Here is a 19,449-nt window from a genome sequence, read left to right on the forward strand (position 1 = left end):
AACAAGTTCAAAGTATAGGCTGGCAGCAGGGCAACTGGTTTGTCAGAAAGCGCAGAGCAAGGTTGTTTCATATTTCATAAACTGGCAATGAATAGACCTAAATCTCCTCTAACGATCATTAGAGCAACTTCCTAATTCTTTCTCACTACGGAGGCCGCCTGTGGCCCAATATTAATTTTCTGAAGTCAATGTGAAATTTGTCTCTTTTACATCATGGCAATTACTTCCACGTGTATTTAATCTCTATGAATAATAAAAAAAAAGGCTAAATCCAAACTGGGAGAATAGGCTGGTGCTCATGTAACAGGCCACACGGCAAACTTTTCATAACACTTCTCATCTTCCAGTTCTTGCTTTATTGTGAAGAACACAAAGTAAAACTCCTGACATTATAAAACCTGAATAGCAATTTAGGGCATCCTAATTCTTATCATCTTTCTTGATACACCTTAGGCACTGTTCAATATTCACTAATACTTGAATCAGTTTCTTTCAGTGTGCCTCCCACTGACATGACTAAGTAGAAGAACACAAAATCTCCAGGAGATAAAAAAAACAAAAAACTATCATATATTTTGTTTCAGCACAAACCCATGAAAATTAAATTACATCTTTTTCTTCTTCACACTCAGTAGGGTATTGGACATGAATACACTGACGTATTTCTGATAATCATCTTCACTCCCAGACATTTTGCTTGGATGAAATAAGACTTAAATTTATGATCTATTATTATTTTTTTTCCAAATATTCACCCTCTGAATTAAATTCTGGCCTCACAGAAGCCAAAACCAAAGTGTCAATTTATTGCTATCAGAACAAGACGTCAACCTTCTTATTCTCAAAGTAACTTGCTTTTCATTTAAGAATTTGTATTAAAAATGATGACAAATCTCATTTGGAAACATAACATCTGAATTCAAAAGCCTCATTTTAGGAAACAATCTGATATTTCTATATAGAAATATCATGCTATTACAGCTTAATCTCTAAATACGCTACTTTCTGTAAAAATCTTACAAGTTTTTCAGAAGACCAATCTCAGTACATTTCAAGACATCTCGTTAAAGGTTTTGGCTGCATTTGAAGATAATCTTTATCTAGTCATTTCTGAAACTCCAATGCCATACAGCTTCAGAAATTACCTGGTATACAGGATCTTCTACATCTTCTTCCAAAATTGTCTACAGTAAAGTAAGAGGACAGGCAGTAAAAGCAAAGAACATAAACAGTAGAGATAAAAGAACTATATTCAGAAATTAAAGGACAGCAAAGAAAAAAGCAAAATGGGCAGGTAAGTATATAATTTTCTTTCTTTAGTGTACAAAGTCATGTTACTGTACAAATTAACTTTATTAAAGTTATTAAACTCAAGTTTAACAATCTGCACCTTATTTGGTTCAAATACAATCAGAAGAATATTGAATATTCCCTGAGGTATTAGATACTGTTACAAACCTTATAACACACTGACCTTCATTAAAATTTTCCTCATGATTTAGAAGAAACACTACATGGGAAATGAATAGATCATTTCCAGTTGCTAGACATGCTCATCATACCCCAAGCGACAGCTTTCATCACTGTTTAATCCTACTTCTGAGCTCACAATGAGTATTAGGTTCATGATTGTCCATTTGAAGCTAGCACAGTTCAAACTCATTGCTGTTAAGAAATGCTGAGGATGCTCAGTGACTCTTTGCAGCAACTTTGGGGGATACTTCAAACCATAATTTTCTTGGCAGTAGTCTAAGCTTACGTGTGTACCTGGTATACCGCTTGTTCACACTGTTTGTCCTTTTGTGCCTTTTTTTCCATTTCTTCCCTTTGTTTCAGTTCATAGATGAGCTGAAACAGGTCTCGCAAGTCCAGAATTACAGGTTCAGCCTATGGAAGCAAGAATAAGAAGGAGAGTTTCTATATGGAAAATACACACCTCCTATCCTGTTGACAGAGCAGTAACGGCATCTCCACAACTGGAGACAACTGCATGTAGAATTAGTTTCTAACTCAGCATCCAGGTTCAGGTTAATTTCTATCATACTAACTATATTTGCAAGTTAATTATAAGTATAATGATGAATATAAAAGGCATTATGAATATAAAAGGCATATATATGAAGATAAAGGCATATTTATTAGTGGTTTCTCATACAATGTAATTACAGTAGACCATATGTAGAGTACCAATTTGGTATTTATCACTTTCTATTTAAATGAGTGTAGGAATAAAACCAAACGTATCTGTATTCAGTCTTTTTTAGTTAGAAAGGAAAACAATAAATAATTATAAAAAAAAATCATCAAGAATTTGAAATAGTGAAATACATTCCTCTCTTCTCAAGCTGATTTCACTCATTTATTATTTCAGAATACCTAAGCAGGCACTTGTGACAAGTCTAGCACAATCATAAACAATACAAGATCAGCCTCTTGAACGGCTTCTTATGAACTTGGCTTTTCTATTGAGTTACACAGCAGAAAACAACAGTGATCTGATACTTACTGCCTGGGCTGTTTTTATTGCCACAAATCTATGATTTCCCTCCTTTCCACATACATATCCAAATGCTCGATGGTCTGTGATATCCTTCGCGATGTATGAAATTTCATGAACTGCATGGTGGTGCTGTAGTAGCTATTAAAAAAACCAACAACATAGCAAGAGATATCCATCAAGATGTTCCATCAAAAAGCAGTATAATTCTCTTTTATGAGTGCCTTGCCTTGATCTCAATACACCTATTGAATTTTCATCAGTGCCTTGTCTTGATCTCAATACACCTATTAAATTCAACAAACAAAATCTGGTATCAAAATCAATTAAGATTTAAGCTTCTTAAACCTATTCTCTTTTCAAAATCTAGCCAAACTTGACTTGATTTAATAATTTGACTAAAAGCTTCAATAACATATTTTTCTCAGTATCTTTTGGTGAGATATAATTCAATGGAAAATACCATATTACCTAGTTACTACCTACAGAGCACCTTAGGTATAGAATCAATATTTGTAGGTACATAAAAGCAGCAGCAGCAGCTACCTGTAGCTTCCTACAGGGTGAGTCTGAGAACAGAATGATCTACAGGGGCTGCAGAGCTAGAGCCAAGATAAGACACTCTCTCTAAGAATCAGCACCAGACTCACTTGATCTCTGCAACACGCAGCATAAGCCAGCAAGCAATACTTCAGTTAAAGCATAAAAGAATTCAAAAAACTTCTTTTCCCCAGAAAACTCATGGAAATGCTATTATCCAGCTTGAAATCAATGCTAAATGCAAAAGTGCACATTTTTTTTTAAAATCCCACCTTGATTAACTGCCATAGTAGAAAGACTCAATTTTATTTTAAATGTATGACTAAAACTCTCTCTAGAGCCAGGAAATGAATCTGAGATTCTTCTAAGCATGTCTTGGAGTTCCAGGATCTTTCTCACTTCAGCCTAAATACTTGAGTATTTCTACTTAGAATAATGTCCCCGAAAAGTTTATCTAAACAAATCTATTAGTTTGAATTTCTACCTTCTGATATATTGACCCGCTCTTATATCATCTAGGAATAATGCTATTCCTGAGAGCAAGCAAAGCCTCACAAAGAATTCTTTTGAGGTCCAGATTCCTGCTGGTTTTGAGAAAAGCACATTTTGAAAATCAGCATGATATCCAGGCAATCTCTAAACAACTAGGTATTTTTAGAGTTTAAGAAAACATTTTAAAATTCAAAACTGTGCGTGTGTAGAAGCAAAAAGGCTGAGCGCATGCAGGGCAAGTGACAAGCGATAAGACCTCTGTAGAACACAGACTGAAATTTAAAAGGAGAGGCAGCATGCAAGAGACAGATGACTACATACAAAATAAAAGACTGGACATGTTTCATTTTCATTTTGCAGTAAATGGCTCCTAACTTCCCAAGATCAAGATTGCTTGCTCATATGAAAATGGAAACGTTGCCATTGAGTTCAGGCTGAACGTGGCCAAACTGAAGGTGCACTTCAGACTCTGCCAATGCGTTAAGCGTTTAAAATTAATGATGGGATCTTACTTAGATAATACAGGAATATTGATTTATTAGGTTTTTCGGAAAACCAAGTTGCATGCTATCTGTTACAAAGAAATGTTCCCATCTCTCTACTCTGCATATGACAGGGAATGTTATCCCTGGCTTCTATTAAATCAAAGTTCTTTGACACTGCTTTATTGATTGTGAGACAGCATTTTGCACTGAAATTAAACTGCAATCAGACTTCTTTCTCATGGAATTAAATTTGAAGATCATTCTACCATGGAAAAGTATCACCCACAATGTAAGGCAGCAGATGGAGACACTCCAATTTATTTGGAAACCCTCATTAACTGTTCAAAAATCATTACTTTGTAATTGTTCTGATATTTTACATACTGTATCAATATAAGTACCAATTAAGTAAAAGTGACTGCAACGTCATCCTTTCATATATTTTACTGTATGGACCGTTTAGCAAGAGTTTTTTTATTTGTTTGAGGACTATTGAGTTGGAACATACACATGAAATGCAATGTTACATACACGCATCTGTACTCCACTACAGATATAAACAGTACTTTGAATCTCTGTTTCCACAGCTCTCAATTCATCTAATGTGTCCTTTCTATGTATTCCAATGCTCTATTCTAAATATTATTTAACTGGTGCCTGATTCTTTACTCTTGTGAAAATGCAAGGTCAGAACTGCATCCTTTCTGCGAATCTTTTGTTTAAAGGATGCAGCCTGGCCAGTAGCCCAGCATAGCCCTTCACCAGTGGCAAGGTGTGTGCTAGAGTCAAGGACAGCCAAAGGGGCTGCGTGAGGAGAAACACAGTCTCATCCAGCCACCCAAAAGAGACTTATAATTGAGGTTATCTATAAGTACATGCTTTTTTCATGTCTGGATTAGATTTGCGTCTGATGCATAATCTGTCCTGTAAAATGAGACCAAATAGAAATGCCATCTTTATCCCTCACTTGTAACTGCTCACAGGCAGCCACCTGCTCAGTACTTGACATGAACAATCCTGAAAGGAAATGAAAGAAAAGTCACACAAAATTGCTTATACTGGAACTATCTGTGCTCAGTAGCAAATATTCACGAGCTGACTGGACCATAGAATGGTGCCCCTCTTTCTCCCCAGCCCTTTTTAATATCTTCAAGGTTTTATCATCACTTAATCCTGCCTCTAGAGGGTCAGAAGCACATAAAAGAATTATTTCATAACTCAGGGATGTTTATGACACCCCTGTGTTGATGGATTCCATCACACACTATTTGATGTTTTTACTATATCTTTGCTACGAGCCATTTACCAATTCATAACTGAGGTATCAAATTGTTTTGGAGAGCTGCAGTATGACAGAACAAATCACAGAGAAGACAATTTATATTATGGTTCAATGCAGTCAATTAAATATTGCACAGATTAGAAAGTAATTTAAGATTTAAGCTTCGGTTGTTAAAAAAAAATCCACTGTAAATAGCCTCCAATTTATCTCAGGTCTCCTGTGACTTTAGTTACTGTTGCAAAAGTTGAGGATTTTAAATGGAAGCAAAGACAAAGTCTCAGACTGGGTAACTAAGCCAATCTTGAGATGCACGCGTCTTTTTCAGGCTAAACATGATATCATTATTATATTTTATTCATACACTATGAAGTTTTTCCCTGGTGTTAAACATCAAGTCATCCAAAATACCCACTTCCACCAAGGCTGCGGTCTTCTTTCTTCCCCTTAAGGCATTCTCTGCTCTTTCCCATTAGCCATTATTTTCTCTCCTTTTTCCATTCTATCCCCCGCTTCTCCTCTTCCCCCAGGTTGCTCCCTGTACATCACACCGAATTGATTTAGCTGCCTCTGAGATCTGTAGCATTTCTAATTTCCCTCAGGCTGCTAGGCACCTATCATAAATTTTTTCACCCCTTATCCTCATCTTGCCCCTTTATTTCCATGCTGTAGCCTCCAGTGCCACTAAATCAATTAAGTCAATCAATTAAGTACTTGGAGGGTCCAGCAATCATGTCAAGTATGTGAGTTAGATGGCATGAGAAAGTCACTGCTTTACTATCGCTATTTCTCTTTTAATGAGGTTGTCTATTTAGTGGAGCCTGGGGCACAGTGTTAAGAGGCACGACAAAAAATATTCTGCAAGCTCCAAAGCCTTCTATAAAAGCTGCCCCATTGAAAACAGCGAGCATGTACCATACAATATTATATCCATAAAGACAAGTTGCACATAGATTTAAGCTGCACAGCATTTCACCTTGAGTAAGTAAACAGTGAGCTTGTTTTCAGATGCGTGGTAGTAACCGAGAGCTCCGCTGTTAGAATTTCTAGGCTATCAATACCAGGATGTGGGTGACACACAGGCCCAAGCATTCCTGTATTTCTATTGCTGTACATTCACTTCTATTACAGTTGAATAAGCAATAATACATTTTGCACATCACATAATGCTCCCAAAACATCAAAGCTACTCGCCAAACTGCAAAATACTTAATGGATTCATAATAGAATAACTACAGTTCTATAGAACTATATTCATAATAGAATAACTATGTATATTCCATGAAGTCATGCTGCTGTCTATCTCCAACTACCCCAAACTCCAAATGATGTTGTGATTGCCCAGCAGCACATCAGGAAATCAGGCCCTATATGTTTAGGAAAACCACAAACAAATTATAGAAACTGAACCTAATGTGGAAAATTATGGCAATGCCTTAACAACAAGCTTAGCAAGCCAGTGTGCAATAGTACAATGACCATTATTTACAGCAACACATTAAGTGAAAACAACGAATTGTAAAACAGGTGAGTTGTTCTGAGACAAATTTTATCTCACTGCTGCAAGAAATGCTCTAGTGGTACCAATGTGCAGCCAGCTCCTCCATTATACCTAGGAGGTTATCGTGCTCCTCAACAGTGCTCAAGACACACATACTACAGCACTTTGTCAGATGTTCTTCGTGTTCATTTCTGTACAATTCCTGCTTGATTTAGCTGAGATTTGCAGGGATCATGGGAACAACAGGTCACAAGCTTGTCTCTGCCTATGTTTGTGCTGCAATGCTTCTCTGCTGTTCTGTTAAAACATACTTAGCAAAGGTGGTTTGGAGCTGTTCATCCCCATCATAAACATCCCAAAGTACAAATACACTGCTAAGGAGCAGATGTGAAACACCTAAATTACCTGTAGCTACAGATTCAAATCCTAGACCTGTCTAGTTTTGTAACTTTCAGGCAACGATGGAGAGCAGTCGTCTGTATGTAGACAACTAAAAAAACCCCCACTCCTACCCCCTAAAAAGCCTTTGCTGGCATAGAGTTGTCCCTCATATCCATTAATGGCACATGGATAGCTGTTAAGCAGTTGTGAACCTTCCTTTCCCCCTAGAGACAAATGCATCTCAATAGGACTGCGTACAGAGAAATTGAGGGAAAAAAGTCAACAATCTCAAGTGTCAGTGAAATGGAAAATGAACCGGTAAATTGAATTTACACCATCAACTTTCCTGTGTTGTTTTCTGGAACTTAGTTTCTGGGTGGCAGATGGGGTGGGAAGGCATCAGCCTACCAAAGATGCACAGGGAACAAGCAGATGGGGGAAACAACAAGCCTTTCTCTAACCACTGCTGAAATTTTCAGCTTAATCTGAAATAGAGAAGAGGAGGCAGCTTGGTGTGTTTCAGAGCAACAGTTACCAGTTGACTCCAAACTCTCTGTGAATTATTGCTGGACAAAGCACGGGGTGACTGAGAGCAGGGGTGGTGACAGAGCTCCTCCACTGCCATCAGCACTCACCTATATAGAGCCTTTCCCTGCCTCCCTTGTACTTCCTGAGCACTTGGCTCAGTATAAAAACATTTTACTGGCATTTTGGATGTTGATAAACCATGAACAAAGAGTCAGAACATGCAGACTGCTGTCAGAGGTAGCTAGGATCATAGAATCACTAGGTTGGAAAAGACCTTAGAGGTCATCAAGTCCAACTGTATCTGCCAACTACTAAATCATATCCCTAAGCGCTTCATCTACCTGTCTTTTAAACACCTCCAGGGATGGGGACTCAATCACCTCACTGGGCAGCCTCTGCCAGAGACTGATAACCCTTTCAGTGAAGAATTTTTTCCTAATGTCCAGTCTGAACCTCCCCTGGCACAACGTGAGGCCGTTCCATCTTATCCTACCACTTGTCACTTGGGAGAAGAGACCAGCAATCACCTCGCTACAAGCTTCTTTCAGATAGTTGTAGGCAGTGATAACGTTCGCCCCTCAGCCGCCTATTCTCTAGACTAAATCCAACCCGATATGGCTTTGCAACACATCTTGTGAATTTATCACTGCTGCTGATTCCTCAATTAGCAATAGGCTGCTACAAATTGTGATGTTACTACTGCAGTTTCCTCTGTCTCCACTAGACAGATGCTTTTAATAGTTTTTTCTTTTCTATTATTTTGGCTCATTTTCCTTACTACTAGCATGGAAAATTTAATCTAGTTTGATCTAGAAAAGTAAGACAGCAGTAGAGTTTAAGCTCAACAAGCTATCAAAATACTGAATTACTACTAGAACACCAAGTCCTGGAATAAAGTATCATTTTGATTCAGCTTTCAAAAGTTAAATGTCACATATAAATACCTGAAAAGCAAAACCCTCTAGAAACTTCTTGCACTTACAGAGATTTCAGAATTGGGAGGTATTTCCAGGCACTGGCCAAGAATATCAGCTTTGATGATAGAAATGGACAAGCTGAACATACTACCATGGAGTGTGAAATGAACCCTTTTGCTGAAAGAGACTGAACACGTGCTACGTACTACCAGCTGAAATGAACGGTCCTGAATCTTTTTGACTCGAAGCCACTCATGGAGTTTGGGCTGTGCAAGAGGTCATGGACTTCCCATTTGCAAAAAAAATCCAAGAATGGAAAAGAAGAGGAAAATATAACCTCTGGGATATCCTCCAAGCCTGAAGGGACTTCACAGATGGCAGCCTTTAAACACGTCTTCAGAATGAGAAGAAATCTGTCTAATCCCTGGGCTTCATCCATACGGAGATTTTGCAGACAATAACCCACAGAAAGACTCCTCTAAGTGCCAACTTCTAAAAGGTGCTTCAGTGCGCGAGCTTTGCAATAAAAGTACTTGGCATAAAAAAGCACACTTTGAGATTACATACATAGACCAAGCCTCGATCTGCATCACAAAAGGACACATAAAATATGCTGCTGATAAAGAAAAGAATCAAGACAGATTTAGTCCCAGTTACCACAGACTCAGTCCTTCCAGGGGGTCAGCAGTCTGGCTGTGACACCACAAAACACCCAAAAGATGTGTAAATTTAATTTCCTTGTAATAACAATAAACTATTAAGAGCCTTTCTTTTCCTACAACTGAGGAGACTGAAGCAAAAAACAGATTATGTGACTTCCCAACCTTACATGGCAACATGCAGCTGTGCCAGGAAGGATGGAGGTCAGTGAACATGATCGTATGTGTGAGGATAAGCACGTCTTCAGGAGCTTAGACTAAGCCAAATTTGTACACTCCAATTCATCCGACATAAAGGCAAGCACTTAGTCAAAGTACCCCAGGTAGGTGTCTGTTTGGTTGGATTCAGGAAGATAGCTTAAAAGGGTACTTCAGCCTCAGCTAAAATCTGAAATAATCCTTACTATTTCCTTTGCTTGATGTAAAAAGTATTTTGCTATTGTCTGTACCTTACCTGAGGAGCAAGAGCAGCAAATTATTTAAAGAGTAAATGTGAGTGCTCTTGTTTGTGCCTCCTACAATCTGCACATGCAGTGGTGCTCTCAACTGGCCTGGAGTCATCCGTACTTGAGACCCCTGGCAGACACCAGGAGTCAATTAAGTTGGCTGGACTTAACTTTGCCAGCGCAGCAGTCTAATTGTGATGAATGGCTCTCCAGTACTGAGCTAGCTGGATGTTCCAAGAACCTAATTTGTGAAAGAGAACACCACTAAGGTAATAAACTTCTGTCTGGCTCTCATAATTTGTAATAATGTCTGACGAAGACCAGATATGAATTTAGTTATTGTTCATTGTCTTACGAAGTAAATGCTAAGTTGCTCATGCAGGAGATCCATTTATTAGATATATGAACTTGTGAAAGGAACAAAATAAAACTGGAATGCATCCGTGTCCAATTTTGTATCTTCACTTCAAAAGGTTTTCCATTTCTTATTATATCAGGAGCAAAACTAGCTAGCTAAATCTAAACTCCTTACTTAAGTACTATTAATCCCAAATCATATTTTAAGTATGTACTTGCAAATACTGTTACAGGACAAAGAAAATCCTAAAGGGCAAGGAATTGTTTTCACAGAGCTTTGGAAAAACAAATGTGCCACGATGCTGGATCTCTCATGAGTTTTGTACTATTTTCTTATTGTTTCTGCATCAGACATGGTCATTGTTTTATCAGGATGGTTAAAACAAAGAAGGATTTACACGAGAATACCAAAAAGCAGCAACTCTAGCCCTTCATACCAAGGTCAATAGCCTCACTAGACCATAATCAGCTCAGTAATGCAATATAAAATTATATTTCAACAGTATGAGATCACCTGTAGACTATAACACCTCGGGCTGGATGAGGCTTTGAGCATGCTGATCAAGTGGAAGGTGTCCCTGCCCATGGCAGGGCAGTTGGTACTAGATAACTGAACTGTTTCATATTTTCATTGCGCTCATCTTTACAGCCTATGAGTGTCTTTTGAGAAGCCTTTACTTTTACAAGGTTCTTTTATTCCTTTACACCAACATTCCTCATCTCCTGAAATGCTTTTTACATGAGCGGCATCAGAAACTCCTTCAAACAACTCCTAGGAGCTTTGGAGGTAATTTTTGAGAGTTTAATTGCCTTGGATCTTAACTGCTTCAGATTCAGCAAGCATTATGACCCACCATCTTCTTGTAATCTGTGATTTGGAAAGCTCATCAGTGATAACCAGACTCTGATTCTCTTTATTTGTCATGCAAATCCTATAAAGCAGACCTTGCAGAGATCACAAAAACTCCGCTCACACCGGTAATACTAAAATTCAAGTTGCACTGGATTGTCATCGAACAGTAACTTTCTTTAACCATAAACCTGCTTCTGTAATGGTACAAAATTCTCTGGAAAAGAGGAAAAATGACAAAAGGTATTTTGTTTTATGTTTATCTATCTGTCTCACACATACTCATACCAACTTAATAAGACTTTAAAAGGGGCAGAAAGCACATATACAGAAAAGAATAAGAATAGATAAGGACTCTATGAATTCACAAATTTTGTATAACCAATGTCTTGATCATAAGCCAACTGAAAATCAAAGCAAAAGAGTTGAGAAGTTCACACATCAGTGTTTTATATCTTCTAAATACAGAAGTGATTTCCTAATCAAAAATAAAATAAAGCATACAAACAAGAAATGCTGTGTTCCACAATGAGAGATTGGTCTCAAGTGGCACTCAGCCTAACTCTTCATCTCTAATGGCTTAATTTTCTAGTGGCCAACATATAAATATACAGTACCAGCTAGAGGAGATATCCTGAAATGTCTCCTACCACAAACATCAGTTTGTCTATGATAAAAACTTGATTTTACCTTTCCATACTACAAACACTTAAGCTTTTCATCCTGGAATCACTCCTCTCTAGCGCTACTACTTCTGCCAAAATTCATTATCATGAGAGACCCCACTGGTTCCCAGCAGAAATGCCTGAGCTCCTGGATATTCTTGCCAATGCAGACCTGGCTTGTGACGCTATGGCAGACTTTTTGAAAAGACTAAGGAACAAGCTCTATCAATACTATAAGATCTGAGGCTATTCCATAACTGGAGGCGTACAATCACAGAGCACTATGATACCTCTGTTGAAGGTGTCTGAAGGCTTTTGATGGACTCTGTGTACCCACAGGTTAGCAAAAGATGACTCCACAGCAATGAGTTTTACAATTCAGAAACAGTATCATTAACTACCTACCCTGATCATAAATACCACACTGGCACTTCATGCCATTTTATTTTATTTAGAGTTACAGCGGCATGTACAAACAAACTCCAGATAAGCCCATACATAAGCCACTCCTTCATTTGCTCAGGTCCCACAACAGACACTTAACCTAGGATATAAAGCATCTATAGCAACGCAAGTGTGCGCAGTTCTTGAGCTGTAAGACAAGAATAAAATAGAATGTAAAAGGCAAACCTCAAAGAGACTCTAAAAAGAACAAAGAACTTGCAGGTAATCATTGTCTCCATTTGGTTTATTTTCCTCCCCTACATTATGCTGAGGTAGGAATTCTACAATCACACTCAGTAGGTGATTGGCACATTATGTGGTAACAGTTCTGCATTTCAACTCAGGCAATGCAGAGCATTTGTAAGTTCTGCCCCGGCACTCTTCAAAGGGAACCCTAAAGCTCCCAATTGTGCAGTTAAATGCCCAGAGGTGCTTCTTCCATGCTCATGCTCATGTAAAGCAGGCCAAATGTTTGAGTTTAGTCTTCTGCTAATTGAAATCTCCAAAAGCAAACTTTGATTAAACAGTCTGTTTGCAGATCTAAGAATCATAGAATAACCAGGTTGGATCATCGAGTCCAACCATTCCTATCAAATATTAAACCATGTCCCTTAGCACCTCGGCCACCCATGCCTTAAACCCCTCCAGGGAAGGTGACTCAACCACCTCCCTGCGCAGCCTCTGCCAGTGCCCAATGACCCTTTCTGTGAAAAATTTTTTCCTAATGTCCAGCCTAAATCTCCCCTGGCGGAACTTGAGGCCATTCCCTCTCGTCCTGTCCCCTGTCACTTGGGAGAAGAGGCCAGCTCCCTCCTCTCCACAACCTCCTTTCAGGTAGTTGTAGAGAGCAATGAGGTCACCCCTCAGCCTCCTCTTCTCCAGGCTAAACACCCCCAGCTCTCTCAGCTGTTCCTCATAAGGCCTGTTCTCCAGCCCCTTCACCAGCTTTGTTGCTGTTCTCTGGACTCACTCCAGAGCCTCAACATCCTTCTTGTGGTGAGGGGCCCAGATGCAGCCCAGCAGAACACAGTTCAATTACACTGGCTTTTCTCCCTGCCTTGCTTCTCTGCCCCAGCAGTGGGTGTCACACAGGCTCTGCCTTTCAGAAAAGCTGCCAGGTAGTGCTGTCCTCGCGTTTTACTTTACTGAGTGCCTCAGAGCTTTTCATAGTTTTGATGCATGTGTGGTGGCTTATTTTCTATTACTTATTCCTTTAGTTCTTCCCCACCCTTTACAACTTCTGTGCACAGCATGTCTTCTACTTCTCCTAATCAAAATTGATCTTCCTCATTACTTCAGTCTCAGCACTAAGCCTTATGAATGTATAGGATACACTCTCACGTGCTTTACACCTTAAAACACTTCCAAATTCCCGTATCATCCACAGGAGCACATTTGGCTAATTAAAGATCCCATAAGGCTATAAAACCTTCTATAAACCAATTCAGCCTTTTTGAAAGCAAGAACACAATTAAAAAAATTGAATTCAGATCCATATTTTGACTACCTAAAAAGAAAAAAAAACACACCTCAGAGCTACGCTGAGCAGGGGCTGGGAGCTACACGAGATATTTTCAGATACCGAGACTTCTCGTTTGCTTTAAATGTCAAGGCACTCAAATTAATTAGTGCTCTGCCTCGTCTATTCTACAACAATCCCTTTAAAGTCTCCAGGAACGCTGCTTCTTGCTTCACTGGGAGTACAACGTAGACTTAGGATGGGAACCACAAAGGATTAGAGAGTATTAACAGTAAGCTAGAATCTATTAAATGATGCGTTTTCTTGAGCAGTGTTACAATTTAGGAACATGTTAGGCACTGCTATATATTCCACAGTTACCATGACATGCTGGGTAGCACAAAGGGAGATGTTGTTGCAGCCCTTAGGCTCTGTAACACATGGTCATCTGCACGCTGAACATACAGTGCACGCACCAGAAAGGTTATGAGTACAATGATCTTATTTAGGAAGACAACATCTATGAGCAGCAATTTATATATTAAACAAAGATCTATTAGTATCTGAAATTTATTACTTATTGAAATGAAAGACAGGTGTAAAAGCAGGTGTTTGTGTTTAGTAACTGTTCACAAATATCAGCATCCATTAGGATCCAACATCTTTCCTCCTCCTCTTCTTTCATGGGACCACTTCTTACATAAACTAAGCAGAAAATAAAAGTATTTACTTGTCCTCCTGGTCTATCAGATTGAACAAAAACTTTTGCTGACTTCCCTGCAATCACAAATATGTTCCTGAGGGCAGAACACCATCCACTGATTTTATTGCCAACAGAGACCTATTCCTATAATCTCACAAACTCCAGGTAACTTTAAAAGCAAACCTTCCTGTAGTTTCCCTCTCCCATGACATTGACAGTGAAGGTCATCTGTCTCCCTTGCACCTGACCCCATCAACAAGAGAGGTTAACCAGCCTATGAGTTAGCACAGAAATTCAGAAGCATTGTGAGTAGTATTGCTATTACCAGGACACACAGAAAATTGCAGAGCAGCCTACTAGATAAAATGTGCTGAATAGGAAGGAAAATCACCAGCACACCTGGGGCATAATGCTTCCCAAACCACCTCCAAGAGGAAGGAACAGCAGATTTCAAAGTGGGACGTAACTTTCTGTTATGGCACCTGCTGAAGGTCCCCCACCGCTCTCGAGGGAGGTTTCAGTGCATCTCAGCCGTCTGTGCTATTATTATGTCAGCATTTCTCTTGCTAAATCCTTTCCTGAGCAATTTGAAATCCAACCATTATAATTCCGCATGTGCCGAAAATGGGCTTGATTTTTTTTTTCCTAGTGTGTAATGCACTAACCTGGCTTAAAAATACCAGTACGTGCAAGCAACTCCCCTGCCCCAAGGAAGTCTGCATTTTGGGTGCACTTCTATATGGCAAAATTGCAGCTGGAGAAAAATAATATGACTCTGCTGGAGTCAGCTGGACTACAATGTGGCTTTCACACCCTCATTTATTTATCTCAATCATAAAAGGGTAGAGATTATGTGCAAAAAAACCCCCAATATAAGTCTATGCTTCAGGTTTTCTGTCGTGGAACAATACCTCACCAGAGGGATGCAGTGCAGCTCCATTATATAAAGCGATCCATTAACAATAAACATTTTTATAACCAAAAGCTAACTTTGAACATTTTAGGAAAATTCACCTCAAGTTCTGTTTAAGTATACGAAACATTAAAACTAGACAAAATCAGAAGTGCTTACATAGTAATTATTACTACAGTAGCTCTATAGACAAATACTGACCCCCAAAAGGCAGCGGAGGCCAAATGGCAATTGGGAATATGCATATAGTGAGTTTTCCCATACCATAACAGAATGCAGTAGCAGTACCTCCCCTTCTTAAATCCATCCTGGGGTGCTTGGATTAAGCAACAGGAGGACCATTGCTAGAGTCATAAAAATCTAATTTTCTGCCTTTTTGAAAGCAATCAAATTTTTACCCTTTTCACACTGAAAAATACAACTACAACAAATTCCCACAAATTACTGCCATTTGAATAAAAAGTCTGGAATAGCTCTAGTTTATCTTCATGCCAATTAGTGTCAAAAATATCATGAGGCAGTTCCTGCAGATACTCACTACCAGAAGGCTGAACTCAGCTCTAGATCAGAGCATTTTCAGATGAAAGGAAGGAGAGAAATTTCAGCCTTCCCCTGTATGCCAAGCATTAGGAGGAAAGACATACAGTTCAAACCAAAGCTCTAGACCCCAAAACCCTCAAACTTCACAATGAGCAAAATCACACCCAAGTTTTGCCTTTTAGGTTCTTTCCCTCCACCCTGTGACAAACTCATAAAACGTCATAAAACATAAAGCTTTTACTTTCTTCATACCAAACTGGGCAGCTATTAAATGTTTCTCTATGAGCTTGTGGCTATTAAAAATCCCAGTGGAGCACTCCGAACCAACCAAATTGTCTAGGGCACAGTTTGGAAGGCCAATAAGAAATGAATTACAATACTCAGTAAGGGATACAATTATGGAAGTAGGTTCTTCTGGCATTTGCATTTTGCTAATTGTCAAATGTTATTTATGAAATGTGTTATTGTTTCTCTTTAAGTATCAGAAGACTATAAATACCTTTTTAGAGTAATATGTGGGGTTTTAAACTCCTCTACTCTCCATATTCTAATTAGATATATTTATTGCATACAGAAGAGTAAATGTCATGTCTTAATATTCATATTTACAAGCAGAAAGATGGGAAATTGCCAAGCAACAGGGCAAGACTCCCAGTAGGCCAGAAGGTTCTTTCACAGGCAGAAGCTGCGGACAATGCATTCAAATCCTGTAACGCATCAGAAAGGCCACAGATATCACCATTTTCCAACATACACGCAGAATTTGACTTCACTGTTTTTCAGCATGCTCTTTATTATTATGACATAGTATTTTTACCACTGTAGTCCACAGAAGCCCTCCACAGGGCCCAAGACCCAAATTTCCCTGTAAAAAGCTCCTATATACAGAGAATTCTCATTAAAAAAATGAATTAAAAGGTAATCCCAGAGATTTTATACTTCAATGTCAATCTCTGAAAGCTAAGGGCTACATGGCCCTTGGAACATCTCTGAGACAAGGTCAAAAGACAGACAGACAGAGGAACAACATCATGGGCTGGATCTACGAGCCACTATATCAGCTGTCCTCATCTCGGGCAAATGGCAACAAGGCGACTGCAAGAGGCAGCACAGGATGTGATCACAGGGTACCAAAAGTCTCAGCACCACTGAGTTGAATAAGTCTCTAGCATGGGAGCATTTTAAAAAAGGATATGAAGCAAATATAGGAGGGTACTGCATGAATTCCCCCACAGTATGATGGGCAGGACAGGGAAAAAGCTTGGAGTTGTTTATTCGAAAACTGAATAAATGAATGATTAAAGTTGGTAACGTGGAATGATTCTTTAAAAGAGGATGAAGAGTAAAGACAGCCATGAAGAACCTGGGAAGAAAATAGTTAGGCTATAAGTTGACAAAATAGAGAAGGCAGATTCAGTGTAGAAATGCAAAGGGAAGTGTGACACGATCAAAAGAATAAGCTGAGACAGCAATCTTGGCAGTCACGATGGGTTTCAAAAATAAACGTCACATTTGTCAAGGACAAAGCAAAAGATAACAATTGAGATGCAAGATTAAGAGAGGTAGGACTGGATTTTAACTGTAAGCATGACAATAAATGCTGTATTTCAGAGAAGAATATTTTGAAAGATCTGGCTGGAGCCATCCTGGATGTGACAATCGAAAACAAGGTTCAGTCAAAAAAGCTGCTAAATTTACAGGGCTGAACGATAGATGATGCTGATATTTTCCTCAGCGCTCCAGAAAGGAGGTCAGAGAAAGACCTTTGGGAGTCAGGATTAAAAGGCCTGTTTAGACACGTTCAGCTTGAATGGTTGGCTAAATGGGTAAGGAGAGGGCTGCTGAGCCAGGTCAAGATGTGAACAGAAGGAGAAAGGGCCTGGCATCATTTGGTTTAACACAATAATCAAATTTCTATTTGCAAATTAAGTAACTCTGATTAAAAGTATAGCAGGAAAAGAAAAAGATATAAAGGAGAGAGCACTCAGGAAATCCCTGATGAAATCTGTAGGAGAGATAAATTAGAAACACAGAGGTAAAATCCAGAGATGAGAGTCAGAGAGGCCATGAAGAAGGACTTTATTCGAAAACAGGTGATAAATTAACGATGCTAGCAAAGTACTATACCTCAGATCAACATGAAGAGGCCATCAGCAACTCTGGGGAGATCAGTCTCAGGGAAATGAAGGGATCAAAACCCACCTCTGGAAGAAGCCCCAGGCAGAGACCATTAACATCTCCTAGCCAAGACCATGTTCTGGCAAACGCAAAAATTCAGTGAACTAATCACACCATCTCTCATGCTCGCTGCAGAGTGAGTAAAGAGCAGATTCCTCTTTTATTTCTATTTTTAAATATTCAGAGACGCTCAGTGATAGAGACTTGACAGTTTGACATTTCATCTGCTCCAGCACATGTGCTTCAAAGAATAACTACGGATCCATAATCGTACCTAAATTTCTGGTCAAAGATGCCAGAACCAACAGATTTCCAGTAAAGTCAAGAAGCACCTTTGGTACATTTTAAATGAAGTATCTTTTGCCAATAGTGAGAATTTTAATCTTGATAAAATTTTCTTTCAGCCAACTTTAGCTGTCCTGTTAGCAATCTATCAGCATAATTGACACTATCATTCTCTTCAAATGGAGAATAGCAGCAATTCCAGGGGTTATCAGCAAAAACCTGATGAAGTCACAGAACAAGCTGGAAAATGCTTTATAAAAGCCTTAGCAACAACTTTGGAAAAAAAAAAAAGAGTGCATTATAAGGTCAGGAGATCTTAAAAGGTCAGAAAGATAGGCAAGATGTAGGCATATAAAACAGTAGTAGGATCATATCAGAGCAATAACATTATCTCACTAGAAGAGAATAGTCTGAGGGCAGCAGGATTATAACCACCCACTACAGGTACTATTTGGACATCACCAGAAGTTAAAGCAAAAGCACAATCACTAGTTCTGCAGTCAGCATGAAAAGACAAATTATTTCTTTTTTGTACAGAACGTTACAGGAAAGGTCTGGGCCCCCTTCCAAGGATTGAGGAGGTATTATTCACTGAGTAACACCTTCTCAGGCAGGTAAACCCTGCTCTGCATGACAAGTCACGTTATCCTCCAAAAATAAGGAAGGATAGAGATGGATAACATGAATGAGACTAGGCAGTCAACAAGCTGCATACATATTTATTTACTGGATTTCATACCTGCAGCCTAAAGAAAATGGCTACAGATTAAATTCATAAAACATGAGTAAAACTTTGCAATGTTTCTCTGCATTACCATAACCCTATCAGACACTTACAGTATTCCCAGAAATTTTACAATCCCACAGGCTGTACCCAAGCCCTGCATTTCGAAAAAGATAGGGGTCAACATTTCTGAAAGACTGGCCAATCCCTCCGAAGTGAATAATAGACAATGCAAATGAAACTCCCTCTTGGAGTGCTGCATCTGACAATATAAGAAAAACTGGTGAAATGACTGTCAACTTCATAAACTGGGTCACAGCCCATCTGTTTAGGGTATGCCTCACAAATAAATGAGATACTGATACAGGTCTATCATGCTTTTTGGACAATTGTAGAGTTTAGAAAAATACTTAATCTATAACAATAACTCGCGTAGATATGTACTGCAGCATATTGTGGAAATCTGCATATACCTGAGCTGAAAAAAAAATTTACTTTAAAAGAAATAATTCTTTACTTAAATCTAAACAGTAAGGGTTTTTTGCTTTCATCTTATTTCTCTTTCCAGTGTCCGGGTTTTCTGTTAAAGTCAAAAGGATTTTTCAA

The 19,449-nt window shown here is 38.9% G+C and overlaps 1 protein-coding gene across 7 annotated transcripts in view; it reads right to left on the minus strand.

Moving 5' to 3' along the window:
- Positions 1-19,449, minus strand: part of DAB1 (DAB adaptor protein 1) — a 240,243-nt gene that overhangs the window by 36,728 nt on the left and 184,066 nt on the right. For 5 of the 7 annotated variants that reach the window (XM_069861885.1, XM_069861889.1, XM_069861886.1 and 2 more), the window contains exons 6-8: positions 2,507-2,638; positions 1,768-1,887; positions 1,146-1,184 (exon numbers count right to left, since the gene is read on the minus strand). In XM_069861885.1, the coding sequence (XP_069717986.1) occupies positions 1,146-1,184; positions 1,768-1,887; positions 2,507-2,638 (291 nt within the window). The remainder of the gene's footprint in view (positions 1-1,145; positions 1,185-1,767; positions 1,888-2,506; positions 2,639-19,449) is intronic. The other 2 variants (XM_069861890.1, XM_069861891.1) reach the window with 1 other exon arrangement.

This window comes from Phaenicophaeus curvirostris, chromosome 8, assembly GCF_032191515.1.
Source record: "Phaenicophaeus curvirostris isolate KB17595 chromosome 8, BPBGC_Pcur_1.0, whole genome shotgun sequence".
In the NCBI taxonomy this organism is placed as follows: domain Eukaryota; kingdom Metazoa; phylum Chordata; class Aves; order Cuculiformes; family Cuculidae; genus Phaenicophaeus; species Phaenicophaeus curvirostris.